Raw genomic sequence first — 24,843 nt, forward strand, 5'->3', positions numbered from 1 at the left:
TTCTGTTAAAGATGGGGCAAGAATATCTAGTTGAGGAGGAGAGGAAAGAAGGTACAGTGCTGTAGCAGCAATAACAGATCTGTCTGTAAATCTTATGGGTCAAACAGGGATATCAAACACAAATTTAAGTCAACCTGTTGCAATGGAAATAGGAGCTATTTTCACTTGAGTTCACAAAAAACAACTACTCTTCTGTCCTTTATGAGAGTGAAAGACAGTGTTGTTTTCATTTCTTCTGTAAGAAGTGGCAGCACCATGCTTTTAAAAAGAAAAAATGTTTCTGTGAAGCAGACTTTATTCTAAAATGCCTTTTTTTTTTTTTTTTTTCTTTCCATTGACTAGGACTCAATTACAGGAGAAACTGTGGAGCTTTTAGAGCCTTATTTGGATATGGAGGATTATAATCTTGAGACTGCTAAAAAAGTGTGTGGAAATGTAGCAGGTCTTTGCTCATGGACACAAGCAATGGCTTACTTCTACGGTATTAATAAAGAAGTTCTTCCTCTTAAGGTATTTCATATTACTCATTTTGTTCTTCTGAGCGATTACTACAGTTGAGTGGAAAAAAAATGTTGTGCTGTTTTGGCTAAAAAAAATTACGAGTTATAAGAAGTTCTTGTTTCTACACGTCCAGTTGTGAAGTCAGGCATGCAGAGGTTAAATGTGTCCTGGCAATTCTTTCCCTTCCACAGCTACCCCCTGGTGACTTGTGTGAATACAGTCAGTTTTTGCTGGGAGCTTTAGTACACAGGTTCTTTCTAGAAGCTGGATATCTGCAGGTGGGAGATACTGGCACTGTCTCTGGTCTCAGACTTGGTGCCAGGCAGTGTGGTTTCAAGAAAACTTCTCAGTCCCGCTGGCCTGTGAAGGAGCACACTCAGTGTGGTCTGGCTACAATTGGGGAGAGGAGAGACCGTTCTTGGCACAGAAGTACTCTTTAATTGAATTTAGCTGGAATTCAGCTTTCTAAGAAAACTTCAGGTTGTCAAACTGCTATGTGAGTGTATATATAATAAAGTAAGTAGTCACCTGGCATAGGATTCTGTTGTAACATTGAACTGTAGTAGAAAGGGATCAGCTACCTTTGTCTGTATTCCTACAGATAGCTTTATTGTCTTGGAAATGTTTCATTTATGAGCATATTGAAAAAAATTGGTTTTGAATATTTTTATAGTGATTTATAATCATTGCTTCTACAGGGGATTTTATGGCTCTTTTCTGAAGAAATACATTAAATCAATTGTGGTTCCACTGTACTTATGTTCAGTCTCCTATTGTATAAGCCACTGTATCAATGGTATATTCAAAACTCATGGCATGTTCATTTAGTATGTCTAGATGGGTCTGATTCAAATTCGTTGAAAGCATGATATTTTTTATTCCAGTAGCTGATAGAGAAGACTATATTTCTATAAGCAGCAATTCCCTTTTCAAATAATGGGATGTTCACTAATGAAAACAGAATTTGAAATGTGGCTATTCAGAGCTATAAAAGAGAGCAAGACATAGGGGAAAGAGTGGCTTTATATGCAGATGCAACTCTGAAAGCTGCAAAAGTACTCTTACAGTTCTTATTTGAATATATATGACTTAAGATTACATATAAATTTAACTTTGTATTCAAGTATTTACATTCTTGTCAAACTGTAGCTGATAAAAGACTGAGCATGCACTTCTTGGCAAAGTGATGCTCATTGTCAGGTATAGCAACAATCACAAATATTTTAAAACTGAAGATGACAGAGGGAGGAAGTGTTTAAAGTATGCAGGAGGTATTGCAGGGAGCACTGGAGTGATGCTAAGAAAATAATTGAAAATAAATGTACAATTAAACATAAAGTACTAGCACACACTAAATCATCCAGTGCTAAAAACAGGTTTACTGAATGAATTAATCAAGCTGCTTTATCCTAACTGCCGTTCTAGGAGATAAACCCCCTTCAACACCTGCAAAATCCATCCAATATGTTTTTAAATTGCATTTTAACTGAGACTCAGTGCCTCATTTATCTTAAATGTGACTGCTTGTGAAAACTAAGTAATAGTGGCTTATATTTTAGTAAATATAGTCTGCAAAAATTCTCTCACTCTTAGAAATTGATACCTACATTCTTTAGATATGTGGCCTGCAGCCTAAGGGTCATTAGTTAGAATCAGACACAGAAAGTGTGAGCAAATGTTGCCTGCAAATACAACGCTGTGTACCTGCCTATCATAAAGTGATCACCAGGTGTGTGCGCCTTTCCAATGAACCTTCAGCATGACTGTCACCTGTTCCTCTCTAGATTGTTACCTAGTAAACAAGCCTGCTGGATTAGCCTGATAATTCTGAAACATTGTCTGCCATTTATCCATCAGTTGAAGAATATAACAACAGAATAAAGAAGCCTGGGATTTTGCTGTATTTCTGTTAGCCTCCAATTAAAATACTGTGTATAGGGGTATGAATTTCCTTAGAGACGTCTCCAGTGATTTTAGTTAAGTTCTCCTTAGGCTGTTATGATGATCAAGGGAAGTTTGTCTACAGTTTATAAATTCTGTTTGATATTGAGAATTCTACCCATGAAACTCAGTTTTAGATGTGAGACTTTATTGCCGTTTCTGCTTTCACTTGTCTCCACGCTGAACTGAAAAACACAGCAGGCAATACTAGGAAATCTCGCACCTGAGGAAGAGGTAACAGCCAAGGAGTGTCAAAATGTGATGGTCGTTCATTTAAATAAGTGTCTGTCCTTGTCAAGGTGATGCCCACTGGGCAGGAAAACAAGTGCTCAAGTTTGAATTGAAGGTCCACAATAACTGTGGAAGGAAAATGTATACTCTGGGGGGTAAAGGGGAGGATTAGATCACCTAGCAAAACAGATCAAAGTCAGGACATGTAACTGAATGGAAAATGGAGAATCTTTCAGTAGCTAGTAGAGGCTTTGAAAAGCAGATAAGACTCATGATCTCAGTGCCTTGCAAAGGTTGTTTTTAATCTCAAAGAATGTTCAGTAATAGCAAAAAAAAAAAATGAGGCCAAGATTTTATTTATGTCACTCTACATGGACCTGTTTGCATGAGTATATTTTTTTTTGCATTGATGAAATGAAAACATTGTTTTTGGAATGTCTGCAAAACCTGTGTATGTGCTTGCCTCTCTTATAATGTTGCCCTAAATAACAATGAATCCAAATTTATAGTGATATTGAATTATAGAATAATTTAGTTTGGAAAGGACCTTTAAGATTATCAAGTTCAACTGGTAACCTAACACTGCCAGGTCCATCCCTAAACCATGCCTCTAAGACCCACATCTACACATTTTTTAAACACCTTCAGGGATGGTGACTCAACCACCTCCCTAAGCAGCCTGTTCCAATCCTTGATAACCCTTTCAGTGAAGAATTTTTTCCTAATATCTAGTCTAGCCATCCCCTGGTGCAACTTTAAGCCTTTTTCTCTCCTCCTATTGCTTGTTACTTGGGAGAAGAGATTGACCCAAATGTCTGAGAAAGTTGATACAAAAACAGTGGAGCGTTTATGTGAAAAATCTACAGTGATGTGGGACAGGAGCAGCCTAAGACTGCATTTACATGAAGAGCTGTCAGTCAGATGCCATGTGCCCAAGGCAGGACTGAAGCAAAACACAACAGTGGTCACCCAGAACATCCATAGGAGCTCATGAGCAGAGGGAGAGTGTCCAAGTGCAAGAAGTCTTTGGGCCTGGTCCAGCAGTAATGAGTGCTCAATGGGCTGTAAGAACAGTGAACTTCGAAAGCTATAATTCCTGAAAAGAGATGCTGGGAAAGCTCCAAATCTTCCTTACCTGTGGTGAACTATAATGTTTCAGCTGCTTTTTTTCTTATGGGTTCTGCTTCTAGTAACATGTCTTGGATTTCCTCAGTAACAGCTGGTCTTCAAAGTGACCTGGGGTTGGGCTGAGCATTCCGTTCCAGAGCAGGGATAGCATTAAATGGTGTGAGTTTTTTTAACTGGAGAAGGCATTTTTATTTAAATGCCGCCTTGGATCAGGGCCAGATATACTCGTGTCTTTGCAAAACTGAGTTTGCAATGAATCAACAAGAAATTAATGGTTGTGGCAATACTGATAAATTCAACAGTACCGGGGAATTTTTCTAGACACTGGGAAGTGGTTATCTGCAGTGTTGAAATGTTAAAATGATCCCTATTGTGAATTTGGTCTTGGCTAAGCAGTATTTTCTTAGCAACCTTTGCACACCTTTCAGGAACTAGCTTGGTCCAAGGGCCAGTACCAAAAGGCTGTTTGCATGCAGCCAGACTGTTTTAGAGGCTAGGAGAGCTTAATGTGAGCTAGTGTATGCCAGTTAACCTCAATGCCAGAGAAAGTTCCTAGTCATGTTTAATTTAATAGTATAGCTGTGGACTATAATTACATGTTTATTTCTCCTGGTTTTATGTGGAATGCAAAAAGGTTAAAAGGGGCAGGATCATCTCACCACCTGCTATGAAGTCCTCTCTCATGGCATCTTGGAAGAAGGCAAAACGACTGCTTAACAATTTAGTCTGTGGCCCTTGTTGGCACAGGTATTGTCTCAGCACTTGCCCCACCCAGACAGACACAGCAGAGGACAGGTAGAGGCACTGGCTGGAGCAGATGTCAAGAAGATTGTCTACGTGGTTCCCCAATGGAAAGAAGAGGCTGAAGCTGCTTCTGTCATGCCAGCCTAGGCACATTCTAGCCTAGTGTCCCGTCCCGACAGATGGGATGAGGGATGAGTTAACTCTAGACGCGACATGCGCCCTGACTCAACAGATGAGACCAGGTGTGAGTTAACTCTGGGTTCATTCTGCACGGTTATGTGAAGTGAATGACAGACAATCACCTCCGGGGTCCAATTCAGTTGTGAGTTTTACTAAAAGTACCTGTTGGAATCTTGGTTACAGCGAATGGTGACTTGGCAAAAGTATAACAGAACTTATCAACACATTAACAGCAAAAAATCCTACTACGAGCGGTGTATTGGCAACCATCAGTAGCTATAATATGAAATTTAACCAGAAATCAACAGCAGAGCTTAAAGATGGTGTTTTCCTTATATGTTCAAAAGGGAAAGAGAGTGGTAGAGAAGGAAAGAAAACTAAGGTATAAGGGAGAGAGAAAGAGAGTAATATATATATATGGGAGGAGAGACAAAGAAAAAAGGAGAGAAGGAAAGGGCAGAGAGAAAGGAAGAAAGAAAAGAGTGAGGGATCCAGTCTCTTACGGCCTCATGGTGTGGATGACAGGACTTGTACGATGATGTGTAGCCTTAGTGTTCCACGGCAAGGATGCTGGGGTCAGGAGCGCAGCCTCCTCCGATGTCTGGTTCAGAGTGAGGGTCCTCAGGGTGCTGGTATTCTCTTGGTGAGGCCGAGCTGGTATTCCCTCAGTGAAGACTGGTAGGCCCTGGTGAAGCTGGTGTTCCCTTGATGAGACTGGACAGGCCCTTAGATGAGACTGGTATTCCCTCCCTGGTGCTGTTTTAGGGTGAGCTTTTATAGCTCCCAGAGTAAAGTCTGGGGGGGAAAGTGGTGATTGCGAAAGAGGGACAAGTCTGGACAAGTCCTGGGCCACATTGAGGGGTCTCCCTTTGTGTCATGCAGAAATCCAGGGGGAAATGGTGATTGCAAAAGATCAACAAGTTTCGACAAGCCCTGGGCCATGAGAAAGGGGTCTCAACTTTTCCCCTTTGTTTGCCAAGCTGGGCATATCAGGAGATGGGGCTATGTGCCCTCCAGCACATCCTCCATCTCCTGTTGATCAGCCGGCCTGATCTGTGGCTCGTTAGCTCATCCGTGACGTGTAGATCGCAGTGCCTCCTGCTCTGAATGTGTCTTCTTCTGGCTGAACTAGTCACAGTGTTTTCAGCCATGATCCTTATCAATGCTCAACACCTAGCTCCCCTCTCCGGGAGCGCAGATGAGAGTGTGGATCTCATGTCTCAAATCCTCATGATTCATTCATATAAAATACATTTATTCTGGCTTTTATGCTGCATCAACTGAAACAAATTGTTAATCCTTGCTTTGCTGTGTGACTCAGAGAGATGAAATGAAGCGTGTGAAGCTTGTTCACATAGCAATGCCACTAAAATTAGAAGGGTCACAGCAGTTTTTTGTGGTTGGGAGATACATTTCCTTCTACCTGTAACTGGCTAGAAATCTTTATCTGAGGCTGCTTGAGACTGTAATAGCCTTCTTGTCCAGAAGATTCTCTTTGACAGCAGAGCTTTCCTCCTGCTCTCATGGCAAAGGTCTGTTCCGGAAGCTGCCAACCAACCTGCCAGTGATGTCAATACAAAAGCTGTGTTTGTACCCATTTAATTTTGAAAAACGAAGTTGGAAAGACAAGTATGATTTCATAGGGTAATCTGAAACAAGTAGTCTTTCTGCCTTTGGGAGTCACGTATATGGTCACCCTGGTACGTTAGTAGTTATTCTTGTGTGATCAACCATTATTCAGCTCAGATGATTAAGCAGCCTACGAATCAAACTAATACCAAAATGTATTACTACTTTGTGATGATTACCCTAAAATTGGCTGAAAACCTTGGTTGGATTGCCTATAAAGTGATTTCTGTTACAAGTCATTTTCTCCCCATGAGGTCTTGTATAAGTAATTTTTTTTCATCTTAAAATACAATGTGTTTTTTCTTTGTACTTGTCTGAAATATTTTCTCATTGTCCCTACATCTTCAAAGCTGGTAGCTTTATAGCAGCTTTTAAGAACTGAGAAGTCTGTTTTATCAGTCTTTTGCACCTTTCTGGGTAGCATATTGCTTTGTGGAGGTCTTTTTTTCATATTTACAAAGCATCATTGGCCTGTGTGTTGGGAATTCACATAGCCATTCTTTCCCATTGAGGTTCACATCCTGCTGTGATAAATGTCAAGGTGAAATATGAATCAGCACAGCCAGGTGTAAGTTCTGTGTTGTTCCAGCTGTTCTGCTAGGCTGTTCTTCCCAACTCTCCAAGGTTCTTGTTCCCTGTGTAACCTCACTATTTGTCAGCTGGGGGTGAAATAGTATGTCATAACTTTGTTTTACTCACAATTTTAGCTCTCATGGAGTTTAAGGTTAAGAGGATGCTCTGCATCGGGGATGGAGGGATGGGGGTGAGGTAGGAGAGAGAGGGCTGGTGCAGGGCTCTTTCCAGATCTCAGTTAAGGAAGACCTGACAACAGATGGCTTAATAAGGTAACTGGTTTAATAAGACAGAATAACAAATGGAGTTTATAATAGCTTGAATGACCAAAAGAGTGAGTTTTCTCTCCATGGAGAGAATCTGCCCTGCACAGCCCACCATGGGGAAAATCTGTCCAGGCTCTGTCTGATGCTGCATGAATGTGAGGTGCCTGGCATCCACAGGGATGGAAGATTTACTCACTATCTGTCCTCCTCTTCATATTATGGATCTTTTTAAAGCAGCTATCTAATTAATCCGTTGATCCTTTCTTACTAAGTTTCAGGAAGAGCCCTGCACTGTTTCTTTCTCTCCTACCTCACCCTCCCCACGTCCCCTCCAGTGCAGGACACAGTAACACTACATCACCTAGCCATATCGCCTTTACTGTTTAAACTTTTCCTGATAGTCCAAGATTCACTAAAAAATAACAGCAGTGGTTCTGAAATCTGCTTAGCTGCATCTTAACAAGACTCGCTGATTTAACAATGTTTATCTCTAGGAGATGCTGTTTAATGTGCTCTTCGATGAACAGTGGAGTAAAAATATTTCAGGATTTTTATACATGGAAATTTTATGAGCAGCCATTTTACTGGCTTATCTCCATTGTAAAATATTTGTTTATCTCTAGAATCTGCCAACGGACACAGTGGCTACAGTAAACAATTTTTTTTGCTGACAGTGCTATTCTCTAGATGTGTAACTCTTAAAGCAGCACCGCTTTGTTGTTTAGTACATATATGCTTCTCTAATTCCCTGCTCACAGACCTGTCTTTTGAAATCCACCAGACTTCATGCTGAATTTCAAAATATGATCTTGGCTACTCTCTTGTTTTTCTTTTCCTTTTTTCTCTTTTTCCTATGCAAAGCAAGAAGAATTAGCTGATTTTAGCATATTTTGATAAGAATTAAATTTATATTTTTAGTCAATATCTAATGTAAAAACATAACATATGTTGGGGGCAATATAGTACATATATTGTTTACTAAATGTCATTCCAGAGATTCCTTATACTGTTACTCTTCTAATGTAATGTGAGTGTAAAGTTTCATATTGTAATAAAACATTGTTTACAGATTCTTGGTTTCCATCGCCATAACTCTTATAGCAGAAAAAGATACATGATATTTAAACAAATATTCAGAGTAAATGGAAGCAACCTTTATCTGTAAGTGTGAATTTCATAAGAACTTTGTCAGTCTCTTATCCTTTGCAAACATACGTTTGGAAACAGATTCTGAAATCACAGAATACTTCTTTTTTTTTCCTGTGTTAGGAATATACAGGTTAAGAGCCCACATTTAAGTGACTGGCAATGCATCATTCAAATTTTTATAGAGATGTGAGAAAAATCTCTAGAGTTTTAGTTTCCAGAGGAGCAAAAAATGCATTTTAGAAGTGATTGATGGGAAAAGAGAGGAGAAGAGTAGTTTCTGTTATCATTATTATTATTTTATAATCTGTAAGGACAATCTTTATTTTCTCTTGGACTGACAATATATTACAGAAAACATTGTATGGGTTGCTTCATATACCTAATACACAGCTATTTCAAGTGTATTGTGATTTCAAATCATTGATCATTGTATGATCAATAGATCATTCTGAAAATAGTATTATAACGTTTTAAAATTGTGTTGAATAACTGTAATGTTATGCTTGCCTTCCCGTTTTAGGTTAAAACAGTAGGAGAGGAAAATAACTGCTGTCATCTTAAATGTGTATTGCTTTAAAAAGTACCCAATATAGTACATGTGCCATTGAATAAATGTTATTTGCTCTTGCCAAATAATTGATATTAACCAACTTTTAAATGTTTGCAGGCAAATTTAGCCTTGCAAGAGGGAAGACTTGCAGCTGCCCAAACAGAACTGAATAACGCACAAATTCAGCTGGATGAGAAGAATATGGAACTGGATCAAGTACAAGCCATGTATGATACTGCTGTGAAAGAGAAGCAGGCTTTACTTGATGATGCTGAGACATGCAGAAGGAAAATGAACAATGCCACAGCTCTGATTGAAGGATTAGGTGAAGAAAAGGTATGAGCACATATGAGTAGGTTTCCAGGACAAAGTAAGTGCTCAGTTTTGAGAATACTCCATGATGATCATTAGCAGTGGTCAAGAAATTCAAGGCATAGTGACACTTTGATATCATATGACACTTCATTTTAGTTATATATATGTTTTTGCTTGAGCTTAATGTATCTAACAAAGTAAAACAAGTTCTTGTGTTAACTTAATTCTTCTGTATGAAGATTTATGTCATATCATACAGCTCATATTAGGATAAAGTTCAGATTTAAAGCCAAGGAGCCAAATTCTTTTTAGCTTTAATAAGAAGAGGAATTAGGCTTAACCTAAATAATTGCCCTAAAATATTTATAAGGATTACTCTTTTTCTCACCAAGTATACAAGAACAGGAATTTGAAACTTGACTAATTTCCTGAATTCTGTTTGAAGTTTTTACAGAATTATGGGCTACTCATTATCCTTTGCACTGCGCTTGAAATTTACCTTTCCTATGCAGATTTTTCTGGCTTCAGCCTGAAGGTTTGCAGAGGAAGCACGACACTCTTTTTTTTCTCATCTGATTATTTGCTTTGATAATTCCTTGGTTGATTTCACACAGAGGCAAAATTGATGAGAGCTTTGACTTCAGCCATTGCATCTTGTGAGGCCAGGATTTCAGCATTTGTTTGCATAGCTGTACTTCAAAATATATCAGTCAAACTGTTAGATGCTTTATCATATTTTTCAGTGAATTTATAAATTAAAGAGCAACGTCAAAATAGGAAGTTATGGTACCTTATTGTGGGTTTTCTGAAGCCTTGTGCTATGAGGTCTCATAAGAGCTGTTATTCCATTCTACTTTTGAAAATTCAGACAAAAAAATAAAATACTATATATGGCACTTTGAGCCCTGGCCAAAACTGATATTGGATTAAATGTGTATCTTCTAAGTTTAAAACATGGAGATTCTGACCAAGATTGCATGCAGAGTGATTGGAAGGGAATAGAAATCTGGAGAGAAAGGAATAAGTAAAACTCAAAAATAATATTCAGAAAAATCACAGAATCATAGAACAATTAAGGTTGGAAGGGATCTCTGGAGATCATCTAACCCAACCTGCCTGCTCAAAGCAAGGTCAATCAGAGCAGGCTGATCAGGGAATTGTCCAGTTGGGGTCTGAGTATCTCCAAAGATGGAGACTCCACGACCTCTCTTGATGACCTATTCCAGTCCCTTGACCACTCTCACTGTAAAAATGTGTGTCTATTTGTTCTTTGTGTCTATTTTGTTCTTGTATTTCATTTTGTGCCTGTTGCACCTTGTCCTTTCACTGGGTACCACTGAAAAGAGTTGGGCATCATCATCTTTACACCCTTCCATCAGGTATTTTTACATACTGATAAAGTTCTGCCTGAACCATCTGTTACCAAGGCTAAACAATCTCAATTCTCTCCGCCATGGCTGCCCCCAACCTTTACATCCTTGACCCGTTATTTTTTGTTTGCGAGTCTGAGGCTGAGCGAACAGCGTTCCCTCATTAGATCCTCAGTTACCCATGCTAAGAATTTTTTGTCAATGCACTCCTTAAAACCTCCTGGTATGCTTGTGTCTTGTTGTGTTGTCTGCTCTTCAGATGTCAGGATGGTTAAAGTGCCCCATGTAGACCAGGGCCTGGGAATGTGAGGTTTCATCCACTGTCTGAAAAAGACTTCATCTACTTCTTCCTGATTACCTTGTCTGTAACAGACACGCACAACATGACCCATGTTGGTTTGCCCTCTAATCCTAACTGATAAGTTATCAACTGGTGCATTGTCCCCCCTAGACTTTCGGATGCCAAGCTCCCTGCATTCCACCTGCTCTCTCACACGAAAGAGAACTCCTCTCCTCACCTTCCCAGCCTGTCCTTCCTGACAAGCCTGGACACATGTGTTGTAGCACTCTGGTTGTGGAAGCCTTCCCACCATGTCCCCATGGCACTGGTGTGGCCTCACCTGGAGCACTGTATTTAGTTCTGGGCGCCACAGGATAAAAAGGATATAAAACTACTGGAGAGTGTCCAGGAGAGGGCTATGAAGTTGGTGAAGGGTTTGAAGGGGAAGCTGTATGAGGAATGGCTAAAGTCCCTTGGTTTGTTCAGCCTGGAGAAGAGGAGACCTCATGGTGGCTACAGCTTCCTCACAAGGTGGGGAGGAGGGGCAGGCACTGATCTCTTTTCTCTGGTGACCAGTGACAGAACCGGAGGGAATGTCAGGAAGATGTGCCAGGGGAGGATTAGGTTGGACATTAGGAAAAGGTTCTTCCCCCAGAGGGTGGTGGAGCACTGGAACAGGCTCCCCAGGGAGGTGTCACGGCCCCAAGCCTGACAGTGTTCAAGAAGAGACTGGACAAGGCCCTCAGACACATGGTGTGAACTGTGGGGTTGTCATATGCAGGGACAGGAGTTGGACTCCATGATCCCTTCCAACTCAGGACATTCTGTGATTCTATGACCCCATGAGATCATGACTCTGCAAACACACACAGACCGCTCTAGTTGCTCAGTTGTTCTCCATGCTGTGCACATTAGCGTACAAGCACTTCAGAGAGGTGCCCAGCTGTGCTAATTTCCCAGAAACAGTATGAAAGCTCTCCCCAGCATTCTGTCTGGTAGGCGCTTCTTTGTTTATGTGGATATGCTTGGGGTGATCCCCCATTAGTCCTGTTTTCTTGATTAAAAGATCTCTACTGTTTATATCATCGCACACATTTTGTTTGCCAACCTGGTCTTCTACTTCCTCACATGATCGCTGTTCATCCTCTCCCTTCCACGTTGTTCTTCCTTCAAAGCACTTCTTACCAGTTTGGCCAGCTTGTTGGCAAGGATGCTTTTTCTCCACTGGGTCAGGTGGTTGCCATCTCTTCCAAGTAAACTTCTACTTCTGAAAAGAATGATTTAAGGCCAAAAGTATGCCTGGTTCAAAGAACAATTATTTACCAGAAAGGTATAAATTCTTAAGCCAGATCTTCATTTTAGTTTTGTGCCTGCTTAATCTAACTTCTTTATCAATCTTTATACACAGCTTCGTTGGACAGCAAGCAGCAAAAACTTTCAAAATCAAATTGTTGATTTAGTGGGTAATGTTCTTTTGGCCACTGGATTTCTCTCTTACTCTGGACCTTTCAATCAGGAGTACAGGAATTTGTTGCTCCAATTGTGGAAGAAAGAGATGGACAACAGCAAGATTCCATACAGTAATGTAAGTATTCGCACTCTGTGCTGACCTTACTCTTCGCCTTGCAGAGAAATAACGTTCAGAGCATTCTGTTCCAGAAAAGTACATAATTGAAAGATTATTAACAGGCTGTCACATTCCATAAAATTTTTAATAGATAAAAAAATCTGAAAAGTTGATGACTGAGTTTCTAAAAAAAAAGATCCTCATAACACTGTCATGCATTGAAAGGCTAGTATATAGGCCATCACTCTGGCAAATCTGAGAGATATGCTGTCTGAGGTCAGCTGCCCTGGGAGGAAATTGCATAATATGTGAAATGCAGTAAAACTTACCAGCTTAGAATAGATTTACCTTATCATAAGGAGTTCCATCAGATAGTCACAATTTCCCCTCATAGTTGGTGTTTTTTCGCAAGTGCCACGTTGTGTCCATAATTTCAGTCAAAAATTAAGCAAATCAGCCACAGCCACATGAAGCATTTACTGAAAGTGGAAAATGCGTATATTGAAGAAAACATCAGTTGTAACTCTCTCCCTCAACAGTTAAAGTTATCTCCTTATAATGAGTCCCTTGTGAATATGTGGTTGAGAATGCCACCCCACAACTGGTATTGCTGTGCCCCTGTAGTTTTCCAGGCAGTCTTTGAAGCAGTGGCTCCCAAATTGGGCCCACAGGATGGCACAGAGGTGGGGAGATTGGTCCATGGCTTCTGGGTTGGATGGCATTTATGCCCCAAACAGCTTCCAGGGACCCAGCAAGATTTACTCTGTTTCCACTTTTACTACCTGCAGTCTCATGTACTGCCACTAAAAATCTCTCTGGATATATACTTTTCACTCTAAACTGTGTATCTAGAATATAGAGGATGAATTTGAATGAAAGGTTTTTTATATATTTTTTGTTTCTTACATATTACATCATAAATTCTTTAACCTACTGTTCTTAATTTATTGAATACTGAACACAACAAACTAGTCTAGTAATGAAAATGTCCATTATTTTCTTTTAGGAATACTTAAGTACAACATTTTAATAATTTAGATTTGCTAGAAAATACCTGTAAAATAGAACTGAACAGTTTTTCCTTTTTAAAACTTCACACTTTTATTCTTAGTGTAACTTGATTAATTCTTGATTGACATAAAAATACTCCTACTCTCAATTATAAAAAAGACCTTTGCACACTTTGAAACAGGAAACATCACCTCTGCACCTCCATGTTTTATGAACTGATACCCTCCTGTCTTACCCTCGGCTGTGTACACACCATTCAATTTAGTTTAATTTGGAGTGTCTTATTGAAATGATTAAGTTAAACAAAACCTGGATTTTGTAAATCTTGGTTTACATTGCTTCAGCTTGCTCCGGTCTAAGCTCTTAAATCTGTGTACATTTGTCACCAGTGAGGCTGTTCTCGGCGAGTCTGACATTACAGCTTCTCCTTAATTGGCCTAAGTCTGTGCAGGCAGAAGTGACCTAAAATGTAGTGGAGACAGGGTCCCATCCTGCAGCTTCAGTTCCTTGCCACATCATATACTACCTTTATTAAAGTGAGCAACCTGCATGCTGGGACTATGACACAGGGCAGGTTCCTTTACACAAATCTTTTTGTTTCCTTTTATCAGTACCTGCATCAGAAGTGCTGGAGCTGGCAGCTGTGCTGGTGTGTAGGCTTTGCTCGTGGCCAGTGGCAGCCTTGTTCCTCCTATTCCATGGGTTTTAGGAAGTCTATCTAATATTCCTCCTTTCACCTGGAAGACAAATTCATGCTGAAAGCAAAATTTAGGCTGTAATAATGAAAACTGTCTGAGTAATCTGTCCATGTTGCCTACTACTTAGGTTTGTGAATACCTGCATACATTTTTTCCAGTGGTAAAGGTTGGAGAATTAATTCCAGGGGTCTTTCCTATCCTTTTGATAGAGCAGGTGCTGCTGGCAAGTTCTGGGAGCAAGTGTTCAACCCGTGTACAACTGTAGCTGTACCGTGTGAGATAGTTGAAGGTAGATTAATATCCTTCCTGCATCTTCTTGTCAGGTTCTTGGGGAATTTAACACTTAAAACCTATGTTAGGGAGTCCTATTTGCTATGAGAGGTTTGTCATGCTGTTCATCTCATAGAAGCTGCTTGTGAATATATATATATATTTTTTTTTACATTAGGTAGTCCATAATGCTTCTTCTAACAGTTATTAACCTTGACCTGACAGAGTGAACCTCACAGCCCAGACCAATTTATGCTATGACTTACAATACAAAGATGAATGATTTTCACTTGCCCAGCAAAGCTCTTTGAAAGCTGCCTATGATAAGTAATATGTAAGGCCAGGATGGATTTATTAATAAAGTACCAGTAGCAGTGCAGTCTGAGGCAAGATTCTTTACCAGTGTGGTATGGGAGTCATCCTACACACATTCATCCTAGGGAAGCTCTTTCTCAAATTCAGTGTACAAAATGTTCTTAAAAGCTACTTACCTTAGGGAATATCTGTCAAGATTCTTACCAGTTAAGAACTTGGGTGTATAATGTCCTTAGAAAGCAAGACATAAAGAACTAAAATTCTGCCTCTGTGAAGATATTCTGACGACATTACTACTCAGCTGCACCCACTTTTTCATTGTTTCTGTGTTGCCTTTTTTTCTTTTTTTTTTTTCATATGGACAGGTTAGACACCAAATGCCATACTTATTGAATTTCAAATGGTAATTATAATTCTGTTTAGAGAGTTGTTTTTAAAGACAGGACTATGATTTCAATGATAGCGTATGGAAGAGCGTTTTATTTTTTTCCAGTGAATTAAGTACTCACAAAAGGCAGCATATGGGCTTCTCATGATACTTCACATCACAGAAAGAAAACAGCTTTGCAGTTCAAGCAAAAGGCTTGACATCTGCCTTACTTTGTCACAGACTGACTGGCTGTGGATGTATGAGTCATTTAGGCATAACAATTTAAAGTGAGCTGTTTAAAATTAGCTGTCTATCTGTGTAGTTAGACACTTAAATTAGCTAAGTTTCAGAGTGACTGATATTTCCTGCTACAGTAAGAAAAAATTCAAATCTGTTTAGACCCTACTCATCTGCTTAAGGAGGTAAATATGGTTTTAGATTCCAATTGCTGAAAAATCTGGCTATTAAATGCTTTACTGCCCTTTTCACAAATGAAATTGGATTCTTAAATTTTCTCTCCCTTCTGAGAACGTTTTGTGTTGCTTCATTCAGATTCTCCAGTAATCAGAGTAGTAAAAAAATCAAAGGGATAAAAAAGCTTTTGATTCTTGCAACCACTGGTATCACTAACTGTTGTGATTGTATCACAAGTCTCACAGTAGTTGAAATTTTGCTTTAGTCTTCGGATGCTGAATTATGTGATTTTTGCAGGAGTTAAAGGCTTTTTCTTTGTTTTTAAACATGTTGTTTGCAGAGAAAGCTTACATGTAGCAATTATTGAGTGAAAAACAAAAGGAGCAAATAAAAAAAACCTCTTCAATTTTATTCTCATTAAACTCACATCAATATTAAGCTATTTTTCTAATTTGGAGAGCTTAGTTTGTGATTTTAAGCACTGTTTTCTTCACATACACATTCTTGAGACACCAGGCACTGTTCATAGTGAATAAAATAAAGCAGATTAGTCAACATGTGCAAATGAAATTTTAGGAGAATATATGAACTGACAAGAGTTCTGACAACAGCAACAATAACTTTCCATGATAGTTCATGGTTATTGATCCATAGTACATTTCCTCTTTCTTCTCGGAGTCTCTTACAAACCATCCTGTATTCATATATGTACTTGGAGGGCACTTCACAATTTTACAGCAGGAGAATGTTCTTGTGACCAAGACGACCCTTCCTCATGAGCTAGCAAGAAAAGAGGTTGCCAATACCAAAATCAGCTTGTCATTAGATATTGAACTGGCTTCAGAGTTTCTCTGACACTCTTTGATGGACATCAAAGCCTCAACAGAATTCACTGTCATTATTGCCCAATTTCAATGATTTGGATGTTGAACTGTAAAGAAAGGAAACAATAAACTATAACTACCAAATGCATTCTATCATGCATTATGATCGGAATAAGAAGAAAAACCTTCCATCAAACGTTTTAGTATAACTCCTCTAACTGGTACTAATTTTGTAATTACATATCTTTTATTAGGACCTGAACCTTACTGGTATGCTTGTTGACAATGCTACAGTGGGTGAATGGAACCTCCAGGGTCTTCCAAACGATGACCTTTCAATTCAGAATGGCATCATTGTCACAAAAGCATCTAGATATCCTCTGCTGATTGATCCACAAGGTCAAGGAAAGATATGGATTAAAAATAAGGAAAAGGATAACAGACTCCAGGTAAATAGTTAATTTAATATTTTTTATGTGTGTGTTATCTCACATCATAGTTAGCAATGGAAACTTTTTTCTGTCATCATACTTTCATCATGTGTAATTTAATTCTGATGTTCATGGTATACAGTTAGGCAGAAATGACAAGAAGACTGATGCAAAATCTGTGACCTGTCTGTTTCAGGGTGAAATAGCTTGCACTGCTTTGTCATCTCCCAGAAAGACTGTTTCAAGAGCAAATTGGAATTATACGTTATGCTATATGTATTTTTGTGATGAATCTTTTAATTACGTGTCATAGAGAAAGAGAAATGTAGAGGGGAAAAAAATGACTTACAAAATTAACACCTGACAGGATCAGGCAGTTTTTGGTGCATGGCAATAATGTTTTAGGGTGAGCATTTTAAGAGGAAAATAGGGAAAAGGAAAAGGGAGGAACTGGGAAAAAAAAGGTGTCCTGAGTTAGAATGGAAATCTGGTGATGTTTGGGGCATATCAAACACAAAGCCCAAATTTAGGCTGTGTCTCTGCATCTTGATGATTAAATGCATGTGACAAAAATATTAGTTGCTTTGTTTTTCTACCCTTCTCACTTTCTGTTGAGCAGTGCATCCTGTTTGGGATCTGGGTCTTCTAGTTAATTCAATACTTCCTTTTTTTCCCCCCTTCTAATCAGCCTACCCTCCATGCTTTATTACACCAATAAGGATAAAATGGGTTATGATAAAGATCTAAAGAGATGATATATTTTCAGGCCAGATGAGCATGATACTGGAGTTAGTTGTTAATATATCAAGTCTATCCTACAACTGTAGATTATCACCTGAACACCATGCTATACTATCTTCACTCAAAATAAGAGTAATGGGTAAGAAAAAGAAACTGAGAATGAAGGCAAGGATGGTGACATCCAGGGAACTGATGACATCATGGTGATGTCATTAGCTAGATCTTTAACCTTCTGGAGCTTGACCTGGATCTATATTTCCTAGAACTGTTAAGAAAGGCCCAATATTAAATCCCACAGCAAATCCAGTTTCTGCTAAGTTGCATGTGCTCAAAAAATCATACAGAAACGCAGCTAGAAATGGGGAGCATTTACTGAGAAGAGTTAGAAAAATAATGTGCAACATTCAAAGATCTTGCAAGCATGGGTGCCTTTATTAAAAATATGATGAAAAGCTTTCCTAAAACACATGCTTCTGTTCACAGAAGAATTCAGGCGTTTTGTGACTGTGTGAAATCTACTGTCTTAGGATAGGTAACATGGCTTCCTCTAAATTACATCAGACCTTACTTTGGCCCCCCAAAATTGGATCAAGAAAAGCTAGTGTGAGTAACTGGAAACAATAGAAAGACGTATCTCATATTTCATCCTCTTTGAGACTTGCATTGCCTACCTAGGATTTCAGAGAGCTGGCAGGCTTAGCTGAAGAGTGGCAACAGTGAGTCTCCTTCAATGAGGGACCTACAATGACTCTGCCATGCTGTAGCCTTTTCCCCAATAATTTTGACGTGTCCTCCAAGCTGCAACTTCAGTTCCCTCCTGTAAGTTGCATTGGGTCTGTATTGTCCACCCTTGAGGTGGCTGCTCTCACCACATGCCAGTGTGCAGCCTGCAGAAGGGGACTGGGAACACACAGGTTCCATTCTCTACTCCAGTAATTCCATAAGGATGTTCTGTGACATACTCACCAAAGCAGGGGCTGGGAGATGTAGATTAAAATACATATCTCTTTCTCCCCACTATTCCTACATTAGAAGTGACAATGGCATTTGACAGATGAGCTAGAGAAAAAATGTCTACTAGGCTTGCCCCGTGGTCAATATGTGTGAATATCCAGCTGATGAAATTTGTGAATCCTGACAGGGCTTAACTACTGAGCTGCTGAGTACTCTCAAAACTTAGAATACACACAGAAGCAGCCTTTGAATGCAGAGGAAGCTTTCTTGATGAAAATTCAGTTATAGTCTTTTAGACATCCCCGCTCAGGTGTCAGCTGTGTTAGAAGAATCTGAGTTCTCTCCCTGTAAAATCCAGGAGGAACGTGGTTATGTCAAGAATCTAAATACCCAAGTATTTAGATTATGCATTTACATCTGGGATACTGTAATTTGCTATGGTCTTGTTAGGGTTATGTTGTTGGTCAGTAAGACAGTAACCTCATCCCTCAGTTTCACTTGGACTAAAAATGTAAGCAACGTGCTGTTTTGGTGGATATGTATATACCTACATTATAACAAGCCTAAAAGTGCAGAGTGATGGAACATAGTATTAATTTTTAAATAATACACCGTTTTAAGACTGTGTAATGTGCCTCTAGGTATTTTAATTACACCTTTTTCAAAGAGCACTGCCTGCAAGACAATGATTTATTTTAAAAACATGTCTATCCTAGGATTTTTTCTGGTTAAAAAATTACCCCCAAACCGTATCTTAACAGATGGCTGGAAAGGCTATTCAATTATAATCTCAAAGGCTTATGTTAAATTTATTAAATTTAAATAAATGAAAAGGAGTCTATGTCATTTTTAGCAATTTTAAGACTTCATATTCTAAAATGAGAGCTGAATTGGAAATTCACCATCTGATGTGAGACCAGGCCTCCTATGTAACACTGGTTCCCAGTCTGAACGCTAAAAATAGTCCCCTTCTTCACATTAGTGTTCTGCGCATAAAACCATTAATATTTAAAAGGTATTAAGATACTACAGTGATTACATAGATATGTAGATAAGTAAATAAATAGGCAACAATAAAGAAAAACATCAAATATGATCCCCTTTTCTGCTAAGCTTAAAGCAAAACTTCCATTCATTTCAGCAGAGGTGAGTGTTGGCTCCCAAAATGTAATCATTTGTGTAGATATCTCAGGATGACTATAATTTTTGAAAGCTGCAATAGATTTTATGCTGTTTTCTATGTGCTTGCAAATGTATGCTATATTATGAACCAATCTTCCTAGGTTACAGCTATGAGCCACAAGTTCTTCAGAAGTCATATAGAAGACTGCCTGTCCCTTGGACGACCTTTGTTAATAGAAGATGTTGGAGAGGAACTTGATCCTGCTCTTGATAACATCTTGGAAAAAAATTTCATAAAATCTGGTTCCGCACACAAAGTAAGATGAATTGTGAACATGAAAGTAAAAACCAGTAGGAGAGTTGCTGGGTGCCTGGTAATCTGGGCACTGCCGAGATTCACACCTTTGCAACACTCTAGAGAGATGAGCAGTGAATTCATGGGGTTGGGGATTTTTCACTCTTTAAGCAAAAAGTTTAAAAAGTGTTAATGAAAATGTAAAAAAAAAGACTTCATCTATTTTTCACTGGATAAAATAACTGTTTTTCTGAATTCAGCTTTTGAAAAATGAGTAAAATGTTTTATTTTCAGGTGAAAGTAGGTGACAAGGAAGTAGATCTGATGAAGGGGTTTACCCTTTATATGACAACGAAATTGGCCAATCCTGCTTATACTCCAGAAATTAGTGCAAGAACAACAGTGATTGACTTTACTGTTACTATGAAAGGGCTGGAAGATCAGCTGCTTGGCCGTGTCATACTCACAGAAAAACAGGTATCTAGTAGTTTGCATTATTTGTACAGAGGGAAGGCTTGTTCAATATCTGCACCATGAATGGGTATATTCTATGTCTTGACTGAAATCAAATGCAAGAACAAAAACATGAATGAAAGTTTAGGGGATGTTGGATTTGCTGAAAGACAATGTGGAGCTGTTTGTTGATTGAATGGAGGGACCTAGACATTTATCTTAAGACCTGGCCTTGGAAAGAGAAGAAATAAAATTATTCATTAAAAATACATCACACACATATACATGACATACATAAAGCATCTTTATTCCCTCATATATAGCAAAGGCTCCTTGTTCAGTCAGAGACCTCTTTTATTTCTGAATTATTTTTTCAACTTAATTTGAATTACATGAAAAAATGCTTATGAACCCAAACTACTTCTGCCAGCCAGGCTATATTGTGCAAAGAGATATGAGGTTTTTAAGGAGCCCTTAACACTGACTTGACTCTGCCCTTACTGAAATTTCCATTGATTATGTGGAAGCAAATATAAAGGGGAAAATCCTTTCTCAGATATTTTGCAAGAGTTTTATTTTATAATATCAAATCTGAGACATCCTCCAAAATAATTAAATTCCTAGATAGTTCGTGTTTCTTTTTGTATGATGTAATATAACAGCCTGCTTATCTGAAAACTGAGGAGTCAATTCATCATAGGCAGTGGGGACAAATGTGCAGTTTTTACTGTGGCAGTCATACCAATAAATACATAAATGTTATGGTCCAATTACACTCAAATGAAATATTTGCTTCTTTTCTCATTAAAGTGAAAGCATAGAAGTTGTTTCACATCCAATTTCACATCCAATTGAGTGACTTATTTATTTCAAATGGAATATTTCGTCATTGTGGCTTTGTGAGAAAAGTAAGAAACATTAAGGTTTGGATTAGCAGAGCTGCTGTTTTCAATAAGTAACTCAGGTGGGCTTGTTCATGTGAGGGCAGTTCCCCACCTAAGGAAATCCATTCTGCCTTCTTCGACTTCCCAAGGCATGTTCAGACCAGTGTGCTTTAGTGGTGCTGTCACTTTCTCTGGCCAACACCTTTCCACTTTGCTCAAAGAAGCGTTTGCTGAAGCAGGGACTGGAGTCTACGTGCCCTTCCTACAGTCGGAAAGTCACAACCAGAGGACAGAAAGTTATATGCACAAACTTGCTATGAATTGTTCCATGAAAAATGGCAAAGCTATGACAGCAGGTACTGAGGAAAAGCAATCCATTAGCAGGGTGGGACAAACGCTAAGGATGCAAAACTTCTAATCTTCACTCCAATAGATGTATGTTCATGTAAGCAAAAGTGAACAGCATCAGCAGGAATAGTTGGGACTATCCTGACTAACTTCCCTCTGATGGGACACAAAGGTGTAAATCAGGATAGAAGCAAAATTGGTTTCTCACAACCTTCATATAAAACTCATCTCCCAACCCACAGATGCCCTCACTGTGTTATTTTCCTGGACAAAACTGTTAGAGAATTCTTATTGAATTTACATAGCAACACCTTGACTGTGTTTTAGTTCAAAAATACAGTCACCAAAAAATATCCCTCCAGTGCTGTGTATCAGCTGAAGAGAGCTGCAAGGGTAGCTGGTTAGTAGCAGCACACTCGTTGCACAGGGACATGCTTGTGGGTGACCAACTTTTATTAAACTTCTTCCCCTTCGCAGATATGAAGAAATCGTGGTTGTTCTGTCTCTCCTGTCTCAATAAGAGATGAGTGTCCTGGTGTAGATAGCCAGAGCAACTGGAGCTCTGATAAATTTAGTTCAAAGACAAGACAGAGCATGAACACGGAATCTGAAGGACAGGTTTTCTATTACAAACAAGAAGACAAGTGTATGACCACTGAGCTAAAGTAATAGATTAAAGGAACCAAGACATTCTTAAAGATTGCTATACTGATCACTGAAATATATGATCAAAGACGTGTTTATTCTTCTCAGTTTAAAGGTTGCTCCTGTAACTTTTTGAAAAAATAAATTATCAGCATATTTTTGTTCTTTGATAATGAATTGCTGCTGCTATTTGTGTTCAGAACAGCTATATTTTATGTTACAAATAACATAACAAAACAAACAAAAGCTTGGCAACTGGCACATCTGTTAATTTTCTGAAAGATGCTCTTTACAGGCTTACAAATAGAATGGATGAGGTGCTTGTTCTTAAACTAAGCATGACCTTAAGTAGAATTTAAGCATGTGCTTAAATGCATGCCTGAGTGTTCTGTAGAACTACGCCTTTTGTGTAATTCTAATTTTTTTTTGCATTAATGATAAAGAAAGAAGTGAAAATGCAGAAAATTTGAAGCTGAATGGCTGATGCTTAAGTCATTCTCCTCTTGGGATGAAGTTATTTGTATCTTCCACGAAGCTACATTCTGTAGCCCTTAAACATAATACAAACAGGTTTCCAAATAACAAGTTTATGAGAGTAAAGAAATTTGTCACTCTTTTAAAATATAGGAGAGCCTCTCCTTTTTCTCTAACTTGGCATGTTGACAAGAATCAAAATAAACTGAAGCCATAGGTGTAGGTAGACTGGTATTATTAACTGGCCTTTTCTTACAGGAAGGTTGACTTGATTAATGAAATAAAGGTAGCCAGAAGGGGTATCCCTAAGTTGTGTTGGGCTGAGCAGTATAGATGCCTGATTTCACTTGGCATTTGTTGACTTGTCTGTTGTTGTTCCCTTGCCATTGTCTGTCTTGTAGAAATAGCATAAAAGTTCCATATGACATAGATAATTATTGTAACATTTCCTATTTTATAAGCAGTAGCTGAGCCTATCTTGCAAAGTCACAGAATCATAGAAATTAGAAATGGAAAAAGTCATGCAGTCAACTTCCCTAACAATGTGAAAGCCATCCATACAATGCATCTTTCAGTTGTATGTCTGATTTAACACTAAATACTTAATGTAATGTGGCTTTTATCACTTCCCTTTGGAAACTAGCTTTAGAGCTTTGTGCAGCTGACTATGAGGAAGCTTTTCCTGATAATCCTGATGTGTTTTTGCTCCTCAGTATGCTGCATTAATCAAATAAATGCAGTATACATTTATAATATTTCTGTATATAATATATAATATTTCTGTATTTCTGAAAATGTTGCAAAGCCCCCAATCTGTCATTAATGAAATCACATGTTTTCTGTGTCATTATAAGGAATCTTTCTTTGAATTAATCTTAAATATTCTAAGGAAAATTTCTGAATGCAGGAACTGGAGGCAGAACGAGTAAAACTGACCGAAGAAGTGACAAGTAACAAGAGGAAAATGCAGGAGCTTGAAAATAATCTACTCTTCCGTCTAACCAGTACGGAGGGGTCTTTGGTTGAAGATGAGTCTCTGATAGAAGTCCTAAGAATCACTAAAACAACAGCAGAAGAGGTGAATTTTGAATACATTTTGTAATTGTAATTTAAAGAGTATTTGTAGACAGATTTTTCCTCTTCCTTTTTTCCCCCCCCTCCATTTAGAGACATTATATAAGATCCGACTTCTTAACAAATAAATAGTAGAAACACTATCATTTTTTCTTCATAAAATGTTGCAAAATTGAATTTATATTCCAGACATACCTTGCAGGTGTAAGTTTGAATCAAATCCCATTGTACCTTGGTGTTTGAACACATGAAGACGCAATGTCTGTGTTGAAACACTGACAGAGGGAAGCAAAGCTCAACTAAAAATACCATTGTGATCTTAATCAAGACCTTTTCTTTTTTCTTGTGCAGTATAAATCACAAGTGACATGACTTAATCTTCATGGTCTTTTCCATTAATTTTAAGGTCAGTGAAAAATTAAACATAGCAGCGGAGACAGAGGTGAAAATCAATACTGCACGTGAAGAGTATCGGCCTGTTGCTGGTCGTGGTAGCATCCTTTATTTCCTAATTGTGGAAATGAGCTTGGTTAGTGTCATGTACCAAACATCCTTACGGCAGTTCCTTGGCATTTTTGACCTGTCAGTGGAAAGATCTCAGAAATCTCAGATCACAGCAAAAAGGGTAGGATATGTAATAGAGCATCTCACCTATGAAGTCTTCAAGTACACAGTTCGAGGACTGTATGAAAATCACAGATTCCTGTTTATATTGCTTCTGGCACTGAAGATTGACTTGCAGGCCAAGAAGATTTCACACGCTGAGTTTGAGACACTGATCAAAGGTAATTTCTCTAAAAACGTACCTGTTTCCATATGTCTGTGAACTCCCAAATTCTGATTTTGCAGTACATTTATGTGTCAGTATTAAAGAAGTGGAAATCTGTTACATGTTGTAAAACATTGCTCTATTGCATTGCATTATGCCACCCCTGCATGTCACTAATCAGCACAATGACAAAGAAAAATTCTAGTAAAGCTTATAAAATGTGATGAGGGGTGGACCCCACTGTCTCCAAGATAAGGTAAGTACAACCAGGTACTGAGATAAACACAGTCGGGTACTTGCCATCCAAATATCTCAGTTTACTTTGCA

General features: G+C 38.6%; 1 protein-coding gene across 1 annotated transcript in view; it reads left to right on the plus strand.

Moving 5' to 3' along the window:
- The window catches only part of LOC309436282 (dynein axonemal heavy chain 5-like), a 168,884-nt gene that overhangs the window by 100,221 nt on the left and 43,820 nt on the right, over nt 1–24,843 (plus strand). The window contains exons 60-67 of the mRNA XM_082045351.1: nt 343–510; nt 9,010–9,228; nt 12,266–12,442; nt 16,581–16,775; nt 19,736–19,891; nt 20,164–20,346; nt 23,581–23,751; nt 24,154–24,532. Of these exons, the coding sequence (XP_081901477.1) occupies nt 343–510; nt 9,010–9,228; nt 12,266–12,442; nt 16,581–16,775; nt 19,736–19,891; nt 20,164–20,346; nt 23,581–23,751; nt 24,154–24,532 (1,648 nt within the window). The remainder of the gene's footprint in view (nt 1–342; nt 511–9,009; nt 9,229–12,265; nt 12,443–16,580; nt 16,776–19,735; nt 19,892–20,163; nt 20,347–23,580; nt 23,752–24,153; nt 24,533–24,843) is intronic.

Source organism: Streptopelia decaocto (genome assembly GCF_964273445.1).
Source record: "Streptopelia decaocto genome assembly, chromosome: 2".
NCBI classification, from domain to species: domain Eukaryota; kingdom Metazoa; phylum Chordata; class Aves; order Columbiformes; family Columbidae; genus Streptopelia; species Streptopelia decaocto.